Source organism: Hemiscyllium ocellatum, chromosome 4 (genome assembly GCF_020745735.1).
Source record: "Hemiscyllium ocellatum isolate sHemOce1 chromosome 4, sHemOce1.pat.X.cur, whole genome shotgun sequence".
NCBI classification, from domain to species: Eukaryota; Metazoa; Chordata; class Chondrichthyes; order Orectolobiformes; family Hemiscylliidae; genus Hemiscyllium; species Hemiscyllium ocellatum.
In genome coordinates, this window is record NC_083404.1 from 47,639,038 (window position 1) to 47,660,397 (window position 21,360).

Below are 21,360 nucleotides of genomic sequence, written 5' to 3' on the forward strand. Positions count from 1 at the left end.
ACCTCCCTTCCCTTACCCTGACTCCTTTGTCAGCCCCTCCCCCTCCCTTCCACTCCTCCCAGCCACCAACCAGATTCATTCCCCCCATTGACCAACTCCAGGTCGTACCCTCTACCTATCTTCACCTATCCCCACTTCACCACCCCTTTTATCTGCAGCTCCCCCTACACCCATCCCCAGCCTTGAAGAAGGGTTACACCTGAAATGTTGACTTCTCCACCTCCTGATTCTGCATGGCTTCTGTGCTCTTCCAGCCTCCTGCTTGTCTAACTTGGATTCCAGCATCTGCAAGATTTTAGTCTCTAGGAGATCAGCCACCACAGCATCCAACTGCTAGTCTGTCTTGCACCATCTTCACACTTTTGCTGTAGCTTGTCTGCAACTACTTTGTGACATTCACCGTCCAGCTACCTTTAGGTTGACCCTCTTTCAGCTGTGCATCACTTTGCACTCTAACGGAAACCTCTGTAGCTTCTCAGTTCTGATCAAACAGCTAGAAAACTGAGAATTCATTTTCTGTGTCTTTTTCCAGACTTCTTCTTGTTCCCCGTATTTCAATGCCTTTTTTATTTATCTTGTAGTCTGTGAATCAAATTTTTAGCATAATTTTCATCCACTTTTCAAAATTCTCTTATTTTTCCACATTTATTTCTTCATTGCTCAACGTCAAATTTTGAATAATTTGCACTGAAGAACTCTGCTCACTAGGAACTGGTGCTGCTGTGTTTACATTCTAATGGTCATCATCCATGCACTAGTCATTTCTGACAAATAAGCTAAATCCAACTCACTTATCCTGGTGCTCACATGATACCAGCTTGTCACAGACCTGAATCTGCCATGAGGACAGGAAAACCAGATATAGTTGTGAAAATGCCTCAGGCTAGTTCAGAGATGGAAGTGTCTGTGAATCCGAACTAAAATAACACGGTTTTAAATGTAGCCAGATATTGGCAAAAATGGCAAATACAAGAAGTAATAAGGAGACGTTCTTCCCATCAGTCTGGATTCTATTGATGTCCAAGTTTTGAAGGTAAACTAAGTAAATCAATGTACTGAAAACGTGTTGCTGGAAAAGCGCAGCAGGTCAGGCAGCATCCAAGGAGCAGGAGAATCGACGTTTCGTGCATGAGCCCTTCTTCCTGAAGAAGGGCTCATGCCCGAAATGTCGATTCTCCTGCTCCTTGGATGCTGACTGACCTGCTGCGCTTTTCCAGCAACACATTTTCAGCTCTGATCTCCAGCATCTGCAGTCCTCACTTTCTCCTAAATCAATGTACTGCCATCACAGAGTCACAAAATTCTTATGGTGCGGAAGGAGACCATTCAGCTCCAGCTCTCTGACCATTTTAACTTTGTGTCAATCTACCTTTTCCCTGTGAAGCACAAATTATTTCCGTTTAAATAATCACGTAATGCCCTCTTGAATGCCTCATTTGAACCTGCTTCCACAACATTTTGAAGCTGTGCATTTCATACCCTAACTACTCACCATCTGAAAATGTTTTTTGTTTCATCTCACATACACTTTATTTTTAAAACACTTTAAAACTGTGTCCTTTGGTTCTCAGGAACAGGAGCAGGAACAGTTTCTCCCAATCTCTGCTATTCATTTACCTCATGATTTTGAAGGCTTTTGGTACGGTGGCTCAGTGGTTAGCCTGCTGCCTCCAGCGTTAGTGACCCAGGTTCAATTCCAGCCTTGGGTGACTGTGTGGAGTTTGCACATTCTCCCCATGTCTGCTCGCATTTCCTTGGGGTGCTCCACTTTACTCCCACAATCCAAAGATGTGTAGGTTACGTGATTGGACCAAAGCATTCAGGGATATGTAGGTTAGGTGCATTAGTCAGGGGTGAATATAGCGTAGGGGATGGGATACTCTTCAAAGGGTTGGTGTTTACTTGTTGGGCTGAAGGGCCTGTTTCCACACTGAGGGGATTCTAGTTCTAAATCTCCCCTCAATTTTGTATTCTCTGTGGAAACAGTCCCAACTTCTCCAATCTATATTCATAACAAAAGTTTCCATTTTAGGGATAACTGCAAGGGTGTAGAGGTAAATTTGAGATTTTGCTAGTTTAAAGACAGTACAGTTTTTTTTCCCAAATGTTTTGTACATATCTGCATGTGAAACTTAGTAATTTTGACCAAGTTGGGAGAAAAATTTCTTTGGGTATTCAATGACAACATTGGAAGGGACTGGGAAGGGGTATTTTCTAGCTGTGTAAACCTATTTTACAATTTTATTTGGATTTTATACATGCATTCAAGAATGTGTGTTAAAGTCTCCATAATAATTCATTATTAAGCAGATGACCTTTGATATCCATTCTTTATGAAAATAATTCTGGTATAATGCTAGACATATGAAATATTTTACATTGTGAAAAGGTGGCAATGGTGAAAAATGTCAGTGTTTGTTGGCATTACGCTATAAAACTGACCATTCTGACATACAATTATACACACATCCAGAAGTTGTCGTCCGTGATTCCATTCTCCTCCACAGAGTGCACTGTTTAAGTCAGTGCTAATGGAAATAATCCAGAAATCACTAATTTGATGTGAATTTTCACTTTGCAATTCTTAGTTTTGTTGTAATGGGGTTTACAATGGTGAAAAAAGTCACAATCACTAGGCAAAAGAGTACTGCAGATGCTGGAGGTTAGAGTCAGGAGCGTGGTGTTGGAAAAGCACAGCAGGTCAGGCAGCATCTGTGGAGCAGGAATCCCGATGAAGGACGTCTGCCCGAAACGTCAATTTTCCCGGTCCTCGGATGCTGCCTGACCTGCTGTGCTTTTCCAGCACCACACTCCCAACTCTAAAGTCACAATCACTGCTGAGCCTGAAAAACTAATCCACAAGAGAAAAATGACTGACTTATCTAATATGAGAAATATTTTTATTTTTAAAAATTATGATTACAATATATCAATTTCCACATTAATCTCATATATATTATTTATATATATATATATTATATATATATGTCAATCTTTATATTGCTTCCCTGTAAGATTACTAAATGTTGAAGCATCATCAGCAATTTTTATGTCATGGTTTGCAGTGTGTGTTGGATGCTGGGGATGCCCTGAAGTTGGTGTATTAAATTAGCATTTGGAAGAATTAAATCCATGCAAAAGAGAGTGCTAGATCTTTGTGGGCAGCTTCAAGGTCAGCAGCAAGTGCATCACTTCAGCACTGACCACAAAATCCAGGCCATTAAATCAATGTGAAACCAAAATATAAAATCCTTCATTTTCTACGATTGTTTTGAGATAAATTTGATTCCTTCACTCTGAGGAATTTTCCAAGTTTCAAGTGCATTTATGTTTAACAGAAACAACGGCTGTCCATGCTTAGCAAAGAGTGGGGATGGTCAATATTTGCATTTGGGTCTTCCTTCATGATAGCTCTATTGCAGTTGTTCCACGATGTGACTGATGGTAGACTCCACCCTAAGTGACTGTGTCCAGTAATTGAAGAGGATTAGACTGGAAAACAACCAGAATACTGGGCTGCATCAGTGGGCTAAGATTCAAGTTGATAATAGATCAATAGACGATGATAGACTATGGGCAGCACGGTGTCTCATGGACAGCACGGTGGCTCAGTGGTTAGCACTGCTGCCTTACAGTGCCAGGGTTGGGTTCAATTCCAGCCTTGGGTAACTCTGTGTGGAGTTTGCACATTCTCCTTATGTCTGTGTGAGTTTCCTCCTGGTGCTCTGGTTTCCTCAAAGATGTGCAGGTTAGGTGAATTGGCCATGCTAAATTGCCCATAGTGTTCAGGGATGTGTGGTTTAGGTGCATTAGTCAGGGGAAATCTAGAATATTAGGGTAGGGGAATGGGTGTGGATGGATTACGCTTCAGGGGGTCAGTGTTGACTTGTTGGGCTAAATTGCCTGTTTCCACACTGTAGGGAATCTATGAATCAGTCTGATCACTGAGGCACAACAGAAAGTTCCAAGGATTAGGAAATAATGTGGTGGAGGGCCATGAGTCTGATGCTGAGCACCAGAGGAAATGAATTAGGGGAATCTTTTCATAGAGATGCATTAGATGTAGTATTTAGAATTAAACAATTCGACATCTGCCTGACAAGGTGGAATTTGTTTGCTCTCTTTCATAAATAATTTAGGAACTCCACCTTTTAAGAATAATTTAAGTGTGAATTGTTTTGGGACACTCTGAAGGTGAGAAAGGAATTAGATCAATTTTGGGTGTTTCCTTGTCTTATTTTAACTAAGAACAATTAATCCTGAGCATTATTGCAAATTAAGCCACACCACAGGATGGAGAGGTTAAGAGGTAAAATGCAAGTTCAGGACTGATGCAGAAAAGCATTTCTCCAAGTGTCCCAAAACACTTTGCAGATAATAAATGACACGGAAGGCATAATGTAAGTACTCAATTTGTGCGTAGCAACAGCAGGTAAATGACAAGTTATTCAGTTTTAGCTGCACAAGTGTTATAGGATTATTTGGTAAAATGGTTTTGATATTATGATGTTTGAAAGAAGAAAAAGCCTTCAATGACTATAAGCATGTCACAATGTATTTTCTATCTTCCTATTTTCATACATTAATTGAAAGGTTAGAGTGGCAAGTCCCTGTTGTGTATCATGTGGTGCATGGCAAAATAGAATGTCACCTTCAGTTTCCCGCAAGATAAAGTGTTAAATCTAGCTTATGTTGAACACTTCCATCGAAGAAGAAGGTAAAAATATTTGTGGCATTTTCTTGGCCAATTCACATCATCAGCAGTAAAAGCAGAGTCTGGGAAGGAATTCACAGATCCTGAACTGCTGATAGGCTCAGAGATACAATAACAACCACTTACCTTTGTATACCCTTTAGTGTAATAAAATGTCCCAAGATGGTTTGAATATAACAGTGTTACATAACTTTGCAGCATAAAACAATGCCCTTTGCCCCATCAAAATCTTGTTTATGCTCCACACAGGCCACTTTCCAGCCTACTTGATCTAACAATATTGTATTACTTTCTCACTCATGTACTTATCCAGCTTCCCCTTAAATGCGTCTGCTTTTATCTCAATTACTTCTCATTGTAGCAAGTGTTAAGTGAATCAAAGTCAGATGATGAAGTATAAAACAGGTTACAATCTTTTTCCCAGTTAGTAGGTTTATTCACAGGATGCAATATTACAGATCTCTGCTTCCTAACTACCAACCCAGTGTCCCAGCTAACCTTCTGTACACTCTTTCTTTGAGAAAACATTAAAGCAAAATTAATCCAGGTAAAACAGTGAATGCCCCTTTTTGGAGGACTGTAATGAAAACTGACTCTTTTGATAATTACTTTCAGTCAACCTGTTCAGCCAAATTATCATGTGCCTCTGAGACAGGTGGCACTTGATACTTGCATTGCTAGTGTATTACCAGAGCCCTTTGTGTGCTCTCAGTCTTTAATCAAATAATGCCGAAAATGTATATATCATTACAATATAATCAACTCATCATTATTAGAAGCAAGATTCACATACTAATCACTTTGGATAAAGGCAATTTTCACGAATTCTGGATTGAATTTACCATTAAACTTCTTACAAATTATTTATAATTACAAATGGTTCTTTCAAATGAAAATACATAATGGAATTATTATCATTTTTTTCCACAGAAGCCTACAGTTTTGCTTCACCACATGTCACAGTCACTCCATCAACAGGTATGGTAAATCCTTCCATACCAATATCCTGCCATGGGCTGCAGTCTTCAAGTCCGGTGGCTTCTGTACTTCCATCAACAAATCAAATGATGGGATATGGGGGAAACATTGACACTGGAGCTTCAAGCTACTACTTGACTCCTAATGTAAGACCAAATGGTGCTCCAACGCTTGAAAGTCCAAGGATTGAAATTACTCCTTATCCAGGAATACACCTTGGCCATAATCAATTTACTGATGAAACTGAGCTGGGTGGAATCGAGAATGGTTCTGGTTGTAAGCGTTCCAATTCATTAGTTACGCTGACTCTGCCAAATGCAGATGCCTACAGAGATCCCTCATGTTTAAGCCCAGCAAGCAGTCTTTCATCTCGAAGTTGCCATTCTGAAGCATCTGAATCCAGTTATTCCATTCCTTATGATACCTCTCCACTGACTTCTCCTTGGCAGTCACCATGTGTGTCACCCAAGGGCACAGCCCACGAAGAAGGATTCGCTCGTGGGCAAGCTGCTTGCACCCTGTGGAATTCACCAAGGCATTCACCAGGTACTTCACCGAGAACAAGTATCACTGAGGAGAACTGGCTGAGCCCACGACCAACCTCGAGACCTTCATCGAGACCACAGTCTCCTTGTGGCAAACGAAGGCATTCGTTCAATGGAGGATACTTCCGACAACCATCCTATTCACCGCATCATTCTCGAACGCCATCACCTCAAGCCTCACCTCGGGTAAGCATGACTGAGGAGACATGGTCAGGGAGTGGAAACCAGTACAATTCTGCTATTCTTGCAGCTATTACAGCACTCACCACTGACACTTGTATGGATATCAATGACAGTATTCCTGTCAAATCCCCAAGAAGAACTATACAAGACCAAAGCCCTTCCATGTTGCTCAAGCCTGAACCAGGGAATGATGAACAAACAGCCTATTCACCATGTGGTGATCCATCACAAGAAGAATTTTCTGCATCTCGTCTTCTTATCAAAAAAGAAACTTTCTGTGAACAGTATTTATCAGTACCACAGCATCCATACCCATGGTCTAAACCAAAATCTGTGTCATCATCGTCTTCATCCTTTGCCAGGTATGAAAGGCAGAAACCTGATTTTTACTGCAGCTCATGTTAAACCTATTCAGGAATAGCATTGAAATGTGGTAGACTATCATAAGAAGGAAGATTTGCATTTAAAACCTCATAATTTTTGGCTCTTCCAAGGCACTTTATAGCCACTGAAGTACTGAAATTCAGAAAATATAATGTACTGTAAAAGGTTCTGTGCATCATCAGTATAAGATAATGAGCTGGATTTTGGAAATAAATAGTGCCCTTCCACTTGCCCATTGACTTCCTTGGGCTTGTCCACTGAGACTTGTGATAATTACAAAACCATTTTTGGCACAGTACCCTTTGCAGAGGATCAGACCTGTGGCAAGCAATTGTGTATCTTCTTGGCCAATTAGATTAAATCCTTGCTGAGAAGCGCTAGTTGGAAACAAAAATTAAAAGTCTTAATTCAACACTAAATCGTATACAGAATCAAAACCAAACCAAAATTGATGCTTAAGAGAGTTAAGGGAATTTTTTTTTTGTAGATATTTTTATTGAAATTTAACATTTTTGCAAATTTACAAAAATAAACAAAACTCTCAAATACAAACATTGATGTACAATTAAATCATATATACAATAGTCATAATTTAACAAAGAAAAGAGAAAGAAAGAAAACAAAAAAAGAAAAAAAAAGAAACGAAAAAAGAAAGGAAAAAAAAACTCAACTTTCTACTAATCTAACCTATAACTAACCAGAGTGTATACCTAAGTCTCTTACATGCTCGGAATGTAATTAAGGGAATTTTAAAAACAAGAACTTTTAAAACAAAATGATTTTCTGCAACAATAATTACAATCTGAAAAAATAAGACTGTACAATTCTAAAAGTTAACTTTATTTGTCCACAAGATTGTTTGAAAATAATTAAACTAATGGCGCATACAAATTCTCTTACATTGGATTGGACAAGCCCTCACTTTTTCTGGTAAACTTTGCGTGTATCTATCACACCAGTCAGAAATATTGAATCATTTCACATGTTGCAACAGTGACTGTCTAAGTGAAATATCTGTATAACACAGCTTCATGAAGAGCCAGGCAACCCGGACAACAATTTTCTGATTAGCATCACTGTTTGCCTTTCTAAAATACAGTTCATTTATACCCTCGGCATTCCTTCCTTTACCCATTCCTTTTATTGACTATTAAGCTGCTTGCTTTGAAATAATTTTGCCACAAAATGAAGTAAATCCTCCTGATTCTGCTCTTTACTGTAATGGATGAGACCAGATCAGACCCCCTCAAAATGTATAATGTTGGTAGCCTAGGCCCTAGCTTGGGCTCCATTGTTTTAATGGTAAATTAATCTGCTGTGTTCCAGATGCAATTCAATTGGTCAAACTAATTGATTTTCAGCCAAACACAATTTATTCATACGCAATGGTTAAAATACAACAAAAGTAATAGAGTAATAAAGAAAAGAGTTGGCTTATCTGTAACTCTATTGGAATGCTCAACAAAATAATAGATATAGTAACTATTGCTCATTAACTGTTCCAAGATAGTAACATCCCATAAACACGCCCTTGGCAAAAGGAAAATTCAGAAAACTGATAGTTTGTCATGCAAGTCTCCAGTCCAGGAGGAAAGAACATCAAAAGACAATTCTGAGAGAAAACTCAGAGAGAGAGTAGCAGTCAGGAGACATTCACTGCCTTCCAACCCTGCTGAGACCCCAGCAACAACTACAGAAAGCTATAGCTAAAATCCCAGTTTCTCTGTAAAATAAACCAGGATAAAACACATTTCTTAAAGTCGTAGTATCGTCACCTTACTAACAATATAACAAACCATAACTTGAATTACAAAACTGAAGCACGAACAAACATAATGCTTTGAAGTTAAAAGAATGTAGAAAGTGTTTAGGCAATTCAATATTTTAAGCTCTTTTTGCCATTCTTTGGGATTCTGGCTGATTTATTGCTTAACTGTATTGGTGCTTACCACACCTTAATTCTGACTTTTCATGTCCTTCTCCAATAAAGTTCTTAATTTCAAAATTAAGATTGTTTTCAGTTGACCTCCAGGCTGAACAGAGTTCTGGGAGTGAGTGTTCCAGATTGCTAGTAATCCATGTTAAAATAAGTGCTTCCTGATTTCACTAATGAATGGCCTAGTTATATGTTTAAGGTTTTGCCCACAGAGCATGATAAATTACTAAGAAACACTGCTCAGTTTCTTACTTTGTAGTTTAGAAGAAACGCAGACTTCCTTATCAGAAACTTATCAGCAAATCGAAGTTCATAAGCTTATTCATTTAGAAAATACATTTCCATTAGGTTTCAGCTGCTTTCCTGCTGTAATTTGAGAAACCTGAGGAAAATGCTGTTAACATTGTTTTTGACAATATTTTTGCTGGGGTTTCCAAAGGCTCTTTTGCTAATTTTGTATCTGACATTTGAGAGACCTATCGTGAAATTTTATCTCATCAATCTGATATGGATTCCTCTTCACTATCTAAATTGACCCCTTTAGGGCTTGTAAGTGTATGCATTCTGTGATGGTCATTAAGCATGAATGAATGAACTTTGTTTAAAACATCACCAGAAATGAAAGAACAAAAATGATAATAAACTCCGATTGCCCAACCATTTGTGGTTAATACTGAAATAGTCAGATTTCAAATTATCAGCTCTTTCAAGCTACCTTGCTAGGTAATTCTTGGTTTAAAGATGTTTATTCATTTTAAAGATTCCTGGACAATCTTCATTCTTTTTTAAATGCAACACAGTATGCTAAAAGATCATTTTAAGTTTGGAAAATTGAAGGTGACAAATGCTTTGAAAAAATAGTTAGCATCCATAATTTTTATTTATTTTACAGAGCTTTATTTTTAACACATTTTCTCATCTAGATATGGAAATATTTTGGAACTTTCTGCTGGAATATCGAAAAGGAAGCTAAAAGAACATATTGTTGAAAGCATCTGTCCCCATCTCCAAATGTAGTTGGAAGAGTCTTGCAGAACCATATCTTTCAAAGCTTACAAAGAACATGTGGGTTATAAAATCAGTCATTTTAAGGGGAGGTAGCTAAAAGATTGCTAGGAATAATTTTAAAATTATAAAAATTATGATAATCTAAAACTGAAATATTCAAGTCATATGTTACATCAAAGGTCTGAAATGTTTTCAACAGTGGGTATGTGAATAGGAAGGGTTTGGAGGGATATGGGCCTGCTGCTAGCAGGTGGGACTAGATTGAGTTGGGATATCTGGTCGGCATGGATGGGTTGAACCGAAGGGTCTGTTTCCATGCTGTACATCTCTATGACTCTAAGTGACATTCTAAAGTTGTGAAAATATTAATTTTTAAAGATTTGAAAATATTAATTTCATCTAAATTTAACAATAAAATCATTTCAGTAGACAATGAGCCTATCTAATCCATTCAGGGAATCAAGAAATGTAATTAATCTCATATAGCCCCTCCATTTCAAGAGTACTCTTCATGTAATATAAAAGCTGCTCAATTATCTCATAAGTAGTTCATTTGTCATACATAGTCTTCAGGAAGTTTAGAGCTTTTCAATTCTTAAAAGAAACAATTTCCTTTAGATCCATACACTCAGACACAGACCTAAGAGATTCGAGGCACAAGATCCATAAGTTGAACAACTACGTGAAAGACCAGATTATCTGTACAAAACTTGGTTAGTCTTATCAGAATATCTGAACTTACTGAAGTAGCATGTTTGAAGCAGAAAGAAAATTTGGATTACATGTCAGCTCTAACCACATCAGCTCTATTATCACTGAGGCTGAAGAGGGACATTCAGAATTTCTTGTGAGAGCTCATCAGCGTTATGGAACATTACGAAAGAGAAACAGATGTGTGCAAGACAACGTGGACTGAGTATAAACTGAAGTCTCAAAATGGGAAGATTCCACAGTTAGTATTAAAATGAGAGATTATTAATCATACAACTAAATAGATGAGAAAAATGTTCTGAAATTAGACTATAAATGGCTGAGCTGTGGGAGCAATTAATTGGAATCCAAACAGACTTAAGTTATTCAAAGTCCTGTGTCATACGTGATGCAGTTCTAACAGAGCCCCAGTGTATAATATACATAAAATGTGATATGCATCAGAGACATGGACTTTCTTTAGCTAGCTGTGCAATTACAATAATGCTACTCAGATGATCAAATGATAACTTCTTACATTCTCCAAAGAATAGTAGGAGATGGTGGTGCACTGCTAATGTCAATGGACTTGTAATCCAGAATCTTAAGATAATGTTCTGGGAATGTGGTTTTGAATAATGTCATGGATATTGATGAAATTTTAAATAAAAATCTATCTGATTCACTAATGCCACCCCTACCTAATCTGGCTCACATATGACTCCAGTCCTACAACAAAATAGTTGACTTTTAACTGCCACATAGGAATAAATGCCAGTGACTTCATCATCCCATAAACCAATAATTGATTCTTGATATTAGTTAAAACTGTTTATTACTTACTAAAATAAGTAGAATAGCACGTATTGTGATTATTTAATGAAAATCAGAGCCTGATTAAATGTGATGATATGGGCAGCCCACTCCAGGATCCAGACAGAATGGCTAAAGAGGATGACCTCCTATGTGAATCACCTGCTTCATTTGAGTCACCACTCTCAAGGTCATCCTGCCCAACTTTAACCATCTACAGAGCTTCTTAAACTCAACTTCCTGCCTGAGATCCCTGACCCCGATTTGATTGGGCTGCTTCACCTGGTGGGTTTGCCTATAGTCCCAGCCATAGCCACTTCTCCAGGCTGGTGTTGCTGTGTCTGCAGAACCACCAGGAATCCACTGATCTTCAACTCTCGAGGGCAGCACTTCCTTCCAAGAAAGGTTTGGAAGTCTTGCCTTAAAGCAACAAACACACCTCCCAGTGTTAAGCCACTATAGATAAGCCATTAGGCATCATGGTTGAGGACTGCAAAGCCTTTTAAAATGCAGCCCCTTGTTTCTCATGTGAGGTAGACAAATGAATATTTTCAAAGAAGCTTGTAGAAATTCTGGCCATGTATATGTGTTGATTCAGTTTATATCCATAATAAATTTATTGTACTTATATGCATGTGAAATATTTTAAAGTGTTCTAATCTGCAGAAGATTTATTTGTTAAGTTACTTAGGGGTCATTGAAGCAGATTTTAAGAAATGTCATGTGTTTCCTCTCTTTAGCCCTTCTCTGCCTGCCCTTGACTGGCAGTTGCCATCCCATTCAGGACCTTATGAGCTTGAGATTGAGGTGCAACCTAAATCACATCACAGAGCACATTATGAAACAGAAGGCAGTCGTGGAGCTGTAAAGGCATCTGGTGGGGGACACCCTATTGTACAGGTTCGAATATCTTATAAGCACATCCTTTTTATTTTAGACTTTGCATAACGTCTAATCTTGTATCTTGCAAAATATTTTATCTGATTTTAAATAAAGTGAGCATGCAGTTGATATGTTCTGAAAGATGTATTGAAGTAGTGATTTGGTTCTTAGTAACAACCTGTGTTCTGGTGTTAATTCTTCCACTGGATGACAAGACTGTTATTTATTATCCAAACTCCATTGGCCTGAGAACATGTTGATGGGTTGACATTTATTTTTGTTTGAACCTTTGATGATTTCATAAAAGGCCACTTCAAAGGCCAGTTAAGGTTCAATCAGATTGTTGTGTGATTGCAGTCACATATAAGCCAGGAAAAGACAGTAGGTTTCCTTTCTAAGTTGGTTAGAATGAACAGACCTCAAGCAGAAAGCACAGGAGAATGAACCAGTCATGAAATTTGGGACTTTGAAAGTAGAAATTTGGTCAGAGTGCAATTTGGATGTAGAGCATATAAATAAAATGCTCAGTAAATTAAGTGAGAAATAACAACAACAGTATGAATATTCTTTTAACAGTAAGTCAAATGTTGCCTTGGTGAGACTTCACCTGAAATATTATATTCAGGTTTGGCCGTCAGACTGAATTTATTGGCCTTGAAATAGGTACAGAATGGATTCACTTAAATGACATCAGCCTTCTGAACTCAAGGGAACACCAGTCAAGTTTATGAAAACTGACCTTGTAACTTACACCTACAAGATCTTTTAGGTGTAAGTTTCAAGGCCAGTTTTCATAAACTTGACTGGTGTTCCCCTGAGTTCAGACAGCTGATAAGTAATATAATTGCATCCCTTAAACTATTAAGTTTTCAATAGGATTGTTGGTGATGGTGTGTAATAGTACATTCAGGGCATCTGTATTCCTGGTGCACTTTAACTTGCAGATTTAGTCTGTCGACATGAATAGTGATGGTGAAGGCTTCCACATTCATTCCATCACACGGCTGAGCAAAAAATATCTCCCACTCTTACCACCTGTTGTTGGCATGTGTCGGAATGATTTGCTGGTTGTATGCAACCTATTTGGCCACAATATAAATACACCTTCAAGGGACTTAAACCCAGAGTTTATGGCTTAGGACATGTTACATCACAAGACTGCCACAATAGGATACTTGCATGAAGTTATTTAATTTGATCACACAATCTAGATTAAGGAGGCATTTTGTCTTGAAGATACTGTGAATTAATGCTATTGCAGGATACCTCTTATGCTGACATGACTGGTATAAACTTCAGCACTATTTGCCTCTTTCGTATTGAAGTTTGCTGTCTTAAAAAGCAACACGTTTTTGCTTGTAACCTGATGTGTTGGTAGACATGTGTTGGAGTATCTCTCGCTGTGGTTTATTCCACCCACAGTTATTAAGCTATCATGTCATTTTGCAAACATTCAGAATAATCTCTCTTGTTTTACTCATAAGTGTGCATCCAGTATGGTTGTGTTATATGTAATTTATCTTTATTGTTCATTTACAAATAATTCATAGAAGTGCCACATACCTAATTAAACAAATCACAGCATATTATTTCGAGAATCTTCCCTACTCTTGCACTTTTGGATCAAATATGACATGCTTAGTTTAAAATAAATAAAATATGGTTGTAGTAAGCTCTGGTGCAGTTATTAAGGCTAATGAAAGTTGTATTTTACAAGAAAAAAGTCCACCATTTCAATAGCATTTTGCAGCAGAAAAGAGTTTGACATTTTTGATGAAAATGCTGTTCAATTAACCACAGAATCAGCAGCTTCAAGATGAGAGAAGCTGAAGAGTTCATTTAGATCAGCAACATATTTGTATGTATTTCATCTAGGCACGGTATAAGCATCAGAAATAAATAAATTTCCCCATGATTTGTCAATGTATAGATCCTTAAGTATCAGACTTCATTCATTCTCAGGCACTGCCTTTGTAAGAGAGTCTTATATTGGACTACATGTATTATAGCAGTTGTGGCTTTTTTTATCGATGCAGTTGTTTAGTTCCTTTATGATTCTTCACAGAGAATAGAGGGAAGTTGGTGGCTGCACTTGCTATAAGCAAATAATAAGGGAAACACGAGGTGGAATTTATTGAAGCCGCAATGTTTTACCCACAAATTCAAAAAGCATATTCAAAAGCCAGACTGCTGAGTTAGAGGAAATAAATGGCATACTTTTCTCTGCATGTGAAGAAAAATAAATATTTTTCTACTCAATTTGAAATTGCTTTATTGTAACTTAGACAAATTATATTTCTTTAATTTTATACTCAGAAGAAAATACGCCTCTTGATTTATGCAGTTGCACTTGTAATTTCAGTTAAAATATTAAAGTATTACTAAACTAGAAATTTTAGACGACAGGCACCAGAAATGAAGGTGTCTGATGATTAATCCGTTCATTTTACCGTTTGAGTAGAAACATTTTATTGTTAATTTGACTAATGCCTGAATTTTCAATTCTGTTGACATCAACCACAAGCCACTACAATTATTTTAATGAGGCCCGGTCCTTTTGTGACATCCGTAAGGCAGTGAGTCACACTGCCTCTTCTGAGTCAGAAATTTGTGGGTTCAATCCTTAGTCCATGACTTGAGTAGAAAAATCAAGGCTGACCAATCACTGTATTTCTAAAGGAGTCAGCTCCAGTATGATGTCGATGCTTCATACATTTGACCCTTTATTTGTTCCAAAGTGACCATTCATGCTGTGATACCCTGGTTGACACCTCAGTCATGCTAACAATGCCTCCCTTCCCTACAGCAATGTTCTGTGCAAACATAAGAGGTGCCCTTTCAATTCTTGCCTTCTTACCAACCAAGGCCTTCAAACACTCCTTCCAAGTGAAACAGCAATTTGCTTATACTACTTTCAATTTAGTGTACTGTTTTCGTTGTTCACTATGTGGTATTCTCTACATGACATTCTCAACACTTAAACTCAATGACTGTTTTGCAGAACACCTCCGCTATCATGACCCTGCTTTCTGTCACTTTCATTCTCTGCATTGCTTGCACTTTGACCTTTCTATCCATGGCCTACTAGACTTCTGGACTTGATATTGAGTTCATCAACTCTGGATCATAACCCTGCCATTTTGTTCGACGTGTTATTTTAGTTTTTGTTTTCATTGACTTGTTTCTTTCTTTGTTGCTCATTTGCATTCAGATGACTGCAGTAAAACTATTCTTGCTTAAAATGGACACAATCTTTGTTTCCGTACTACAGAGAGTACTGTAAAATCTTTCTGTTACTTAATCTCTCTGCCCCCAAAGCTTGCAGTCCTACCGTTTTGTTCTTCCTGCTCCCTGTCCCTTCCACTGGCTTAAAAATTCTTCTATCTTTATATTTCTTCAATTCTGGTGAATGATCACTGTTTCTGAAATGTTAACTCTGTTTTTCTCCATAGCTACTGCTTAACCTGCTGAGTTTTATTTAGGTGTTGTTGTTACTATTTGGTACTGAGAAATTTCTGCACTGTCAAAAGCTCCATATTTTGGATGAAAAGCTAAACTTAGGTCCATTTGCTCCTGCAGATGGATTTAAAAGAGCTCACGATACTATTTTGAAAAGGGGAGTGGGAACCGTTTCCAGACAATATCACAAAAACAGACTCTCTGGTCATTATTATTTTACTGTTTGTAGGAGCTGGCTATGTATAAATTGGCTCCTGACATCCTTCTGTCATAACATGTGATTACATTTCCAAAAGTATGTCAATGGCTGTCAAACATTTTAGATGAACCTGTAGTCACAAAAAGTGCAGTGCAAATGCAGGTTTTTTTAAAAAAAGGCCATTGACCTTTTCCTAGCATTTCAATTAGCTATCTACCCAATTATTAAGATATTATCCCTTTTTGTGTTCATATCTGCTGTCTTTCAGCATAATTTGATGACTCTTACTTTCAGTTATAATAATTTTTATCTGTTCCCTCTTGCTTCTACTTGAAAGATTTTTTGAGAGTAATAGCTGTTTCATTCACAGTAAAACCCCAGTAATGGACTGAAAATTGGAAGTGTTTTGTTCCTCTTTTTCTGAAGGATCTAATTCAAACTGGAGCATTGTTTCACTGGCTACATCTTGTTCTCACCCAAGTGGCCACTTACACATGAGGCTGAGCAGCATAAGTGTATGATAAGACTATTCAACCATTTGGACATTACTGTTATTTTGCCGAGTGTTCCACACAAAGAAGCCTTTCAATGGAGTCATTGTGTAGTGATCAGGAACAGGAAAACTGGCTGATTCTCACTACCCGACCTCTCTACCTTCCCTTCACACAACCTGGTACCCCACCAACCTCCGTATACAGCGTATCATCCGCCGTCATTTCCGCCACCTCCAAACGGACCCCACCACCAGGGATATATTTCCCTCCCCTCCCCTATCAGCATTCCGCAAAGACCATTCCCTTCGTGACTCCCTCGGCAGGTCCACACCCCCCACCAACCCAACCTCCACTCCCGGTACCTTCCCTGCAACCGCAGGAAATGCAAAACTTGCACCCACACCTCCTCCCTTATCTCTCTCCAAGGCCCCTAACGATCCTTCCATATCCGCCACAAATTCACCTGCACCTCCACACACATCATCTATAGCATCCGCTGCACCCGATGTGGCCTCCTCTATATTGGGGAGACGGGCCGCCTACTTACGGAACTCTTCAGGGAACACCTCTGGGACGCCCGGACCAACCAACCCAATCACCCCGTGGCTCAACACTTTAACTCTCCCTCCCATTCCACCAAGGACATGCAGGTCCTTGGACTCCTCCATCGGCAGAACATAACGGTTGGAGGAAGAGCACCTCATCTTCCGCCTGGGAACCCTCCAACCACAAGGGATGAACTCAGATTTCTCCAGTTTCCTCATTTCCCCTCCCCCCACCTTGTCTCAGTCGATTCCCTCGAACTCAGCACCGCCCTCCTAACCTGCAATTTTCTTCCTGACCTCTCCGCCCCCACCCCACTCCGGCCTATCACCCTCACCTTGACCTCCTTCCACCTATCACATCTCCATTGCCCCTCCCCCAAGTCCCTCCTCCCCACCTTTTATCTTAGCCTGCTGGACACACTTTCCTCATTCCTGATGAAGGGCTTTTGCCCGAAACGTCAAATTTCCTGTTCCTTGGATGCTGCCTGACCTGCTGCGCTTTAACCAGCAACACATTTTCAGCTCTGATCTCCAGCATCTGCAGACCTCACTTTTTACCCTAAATACCTCAAACCATCCCAACTTAATAATATTACAATTATGTAACCTCAGGTAAACTAACATAGCTTTAAAGACATGCATGACACCAAGTTGAAGATTCAGTTTTGCTCTTAAATAAAAATCATGTGGCATGATTTCCATTCCAGACAAAAATCCCAAAATTTACCTCAGTCAGGTTTTTAGTGCCTCTATTCATTTTGCACTACAATTCTTAATGTAGTCACACTGTTTTAAACATAATTAAAAATCACACAACACCAGGTTATAGTCCAACAGGTTTAATTGGAAGCACACTAGCTTTCGGAGCGATGCTCCTTCATCAGGTGATAGTGGAGGGCTCGATCGTAACACAGAATTTATAGCAAAAATTTGCAGTGTGATGTAACTGAAATTATACATTGAAAAATTGATTGTCTATTAAGCCTTTCATCTGTTAGAATACAGTGATAGTTTCACTTCTTTCATGTGTAAATCACAAAACCTTTTTTTAAAGCTGCATTTTTAAAAATTCTTATACATGTTTTAAACATGTATAAGATTATGTAGATTCATGAACATTTGAGCGCTCTTTTATTTTTGAACTGAAAATGATTATAGATGTCAAGCGTCTTTTTTGCTATTTGTGACAGTTAAGAGTTGAGATGTATTAAAACTCTATACAATCATCTGCAGAAGCCTCATCGTTATAGGAATGTGCCCCTAACTGCCAGGAGCTTAGATGGTCTTTGACAGTCGTTAAAAACTGTGGTCTGCAGAGTGCCAGAAGGGAGGAAAAAAGTGATTCTGCCTCTTTCACAGACATAACAAACATTTGCTAGTGAACTTTAAAAATGTGGTTTACCAAAATAGAAGAGTCAGTGTGCAGCTGCTGGGGACCACATCAGTGCACATTGCATTAAAAGTGGATTCTATAAATTTTTCAACGGCAGGAAACATTGTCGTTTTAATGATGATGATTCGAGGCACGTTCAGTGCCCAAGTCCTAGAATTATTGGCCGTGGTGGTCTACTTTATGTCAGCAGTTTGCAGTTATCACTGTAAGCAAATGGTTTGTGATAAGATGTACTTCTCCTAAGTTTAACATCCTGTTGGCTGTTACTTGAGGTTTAACTTCCTAGGGCTCACACAGTTTTCAGAAATCGTGGAGGTTTTTTTAAAAGTACTCTCTGCAAAGAAACTTTGCATTTTATAGCTTGTATTAGCATTGTCAATAGGAATATCTACCTTCAAGTGATGAATGAAATTTATTTTAAAATTTTTAGTTTAAGAAAAGAGTCACAACTTGTTTATTTTTCTCCTTTTAAAAGTAGCAATGTCACTTGAGGGTACTGATATCATTTGGGGAAAAAACTGGTTAAATCACTTTAGTTAAAATTGAGATAAGGAGAATTCAGTGGAGCTTTGACTGTTTCACAGATTATTCCTTATCCTAAGTTTCCTTGTTGCTGATCCTTAAACAATGTTCTACTCTACATTAAAAAGTGTGTATCGAGTCAGTGTTAATTACTTGATGTGATGGTGAGAAAGCATCTTGTAGATGGTTGTCTTAGTATGATAAAGTTTGACCTACAGTTTGAAAAAGAGAAAAAGAATTATCGACAAGTCATGGTTAAAAAATCAGAATGAATTTGAAGGAACGAGATGTTGGTTGGAGTTCTTCCTTCTCTAGAATGGTGAGAAAGGCAGTAAGAGAGTCAAATGACCAGACATTTTGGCCCTAGAGAGATACCCATTCCATCCTGCCACCTCAGGAGTTAAATTCTGGATGGGAAGGCCAATGGTCAACCTTCCCGACCCACAAACATTAAAGCTCCTACACAATCAATTAAAGATCACTTGAGCATCTTGATTTACCACTGGCCCAATTAACTTTGTACCTCACTGATATCAAAAATGGGAGCTTTCCCACTAATGAAATGGAAAGCTGGTTTGTAGGAGGGTTGATCTTCCCCATTCTGAGGTGATCGGGAGTGGAGAAAGGGTACAGCTAAAAAGCCTGCCAGATTACCACTTAAATATCTGATGAGCATTTCATGTGGCGGACTTTCTCATTGTTGGGGGCAAGTGTTGCCTGCCCACCCTCTACACTTCGACAATAAAAATTGTAAAAATCCTAACCATAAACTATACACATTAAATTGAACTAAGCTGATACCAGGTACACCTACAGGAAAATAATGGGAGGTTTTCAAACATATTTTGAATTAAATTAGGGTGTCTGACAGATGGCAGTTTGATACAGCTGGATATAAAAAGTACACAGGAGATATGAAAAAACTAAATGAGGCACTACCAGAATTGATTGGCAGCTGATAGAAAAGGGAACAATTCTATAGGCATATTGACAGTGGAAGGTTTGTCAGACTTGAGGTGATCTGATTCGGAACCAAAGTGGTTCCGAATATACTGATAGAGGCAGAAGGCATGGCTGAGTTATATTTCACAAGTTACATACTTACCAAAAAATGACTTTATCATAGCAATGAGAAACGAAGGGGCTTTCAGGATACTGCATGCAATAAAAATAGATAAAAAGGAGATGCTTGAAAGACTGATGGAAGTTAAAGTAGATGTGTAATCTACCCTAGATGAGATGTGTTTAATGTTGCTCAAGGAAACTGCAGAGTTGCTGACTGCAATCTTCCAATGCTCCCAAGAACCAGGGTGAGTGAGAGGATTGGTGGATCATACATGTTACAAACTTATTCAATGAAGAATAGAAGTATTTAGTTACAAGTCACTAGTTTTAATATCAGTGATAGAGAAGGTTTCAGAAAGAATGATCTGAGAGAATACTGACCAGTCATTTGGTCTAGCAAGGAATAATAAAGCAGAGTCGGCATTGAATTGTTTAAGGGCAAATGGTATTTGTCTAACTTACATGATTTTTAAAGCTGTTTGATTAATTTTCAGATGGGGAGCCCAGAGAGTAAAGGGGACATTATACAAAATTGACTAAAAGGGGAGAGCTCTAAAAGGTATTCTCCAGTGTTCAGTGCTAGAGCATTTCGTGTTTCGATGTATAATTGTGACTTGGATATAAGGGGTAAATTAAACTTTTGAATTTGATGTGAAAATTGGAAGTTTCTTCATTCATTTAAGTGATCTGAGCTTCACTGGCTGGGTCAGCATGTATTGTTCATTCCTTGCTACTCTTCAGAAGATAGTAGTGAGCGATATTCCCTCAAATCTTTTTGTGGTACACTGACATTTTGAGGTCCATTCCAGAAGTAAAAACGATGGGTTGTCATGCTAATCACTTTGTGCAGAGTATCGCAGCCACACAGCTGGTGCTAATCTCCAGTTTTGATGTTGATACTCCGACAATGCAAACAGGGAAGGAATTCCAGGACTTTGACCAATGGCGTTGAAGGAACGGTGACATGGTTCCAAGTCTGGATGAATAGTGATTTGGAATGAGCCTTGCAAATGGTGGGTTTCCATGTACTTGCTGCCCTTGTACTTCTAGATAGTAATGATTGTGGGTTTAGCGTTGTAAACATTGAAGAATATAATAGAATTCGAGAAGGTAAATATAGGTTGCTGGAATGGGCTGACACATGGCAGAAGAAAATTTTAATACAGAGAAGCATGAATTCATAAGTGTTGGCAGACAGAATAAGGAGAGATCTAAATGCTAAAATCTTAAAGGGTATGCAAGAACTAATAGGCCTGGGGATGCTTTTGCACAAATCTTTGAAATAGGGGTCATGGAATCATAAACAGAGACATAGAGTAATAATCCAGCAGTTTTCACTAAACCTGTGTTCCATTCTTTCCAGTTCGACTGTTATGTACAATTCTGGGCACCAAAGTTTAGGAAGGACAGTTATGAGGAATCCCAGTCCTCGTCTCCTTTTCTCACAACTGCAGTTTTGTTTTTCCTAGCAAATTTGTTTCCACAACGTGGGAGGCACTGTGGCTCAGTGGTTAGCATTGCTGCTTTTACAGCTCCAGGGAGCAGGGTTC

The 21,360-nt window shown here is 38.5% G+C and overlaps 1 protein-coding gene across 5 annotated transcripts in view; it reads left to right on the plus strand.

Moving 5' to 3' along the window:
- Positions 1 to 21,360, plus strand: part of nfatc1 (nuclear factor of activated T cells 1) — a 281,481-nt gene that overhangs the window by 18,681 nt on the left and 241,440 nt on the right. For all 5 annotated transcript variants that reach the window (XM_060824249.1, XM_060824248.1, XM_060824246.1 and 2 more), the window contains 2 exons: positions 5,645 to 6,782; positions 11,992 to 12,151. In XM_060824249.1, coding sequence (XP_060680232.1) covers positions 5,645 to 6,782; positions 11,992 to 12,151 — 1,298 coding nt within the window. The remainder of the gene's footprint in view (positions 1 to 5,644; positions 6,783 to 11,991; positions 12,152 to 21,360) is intronic.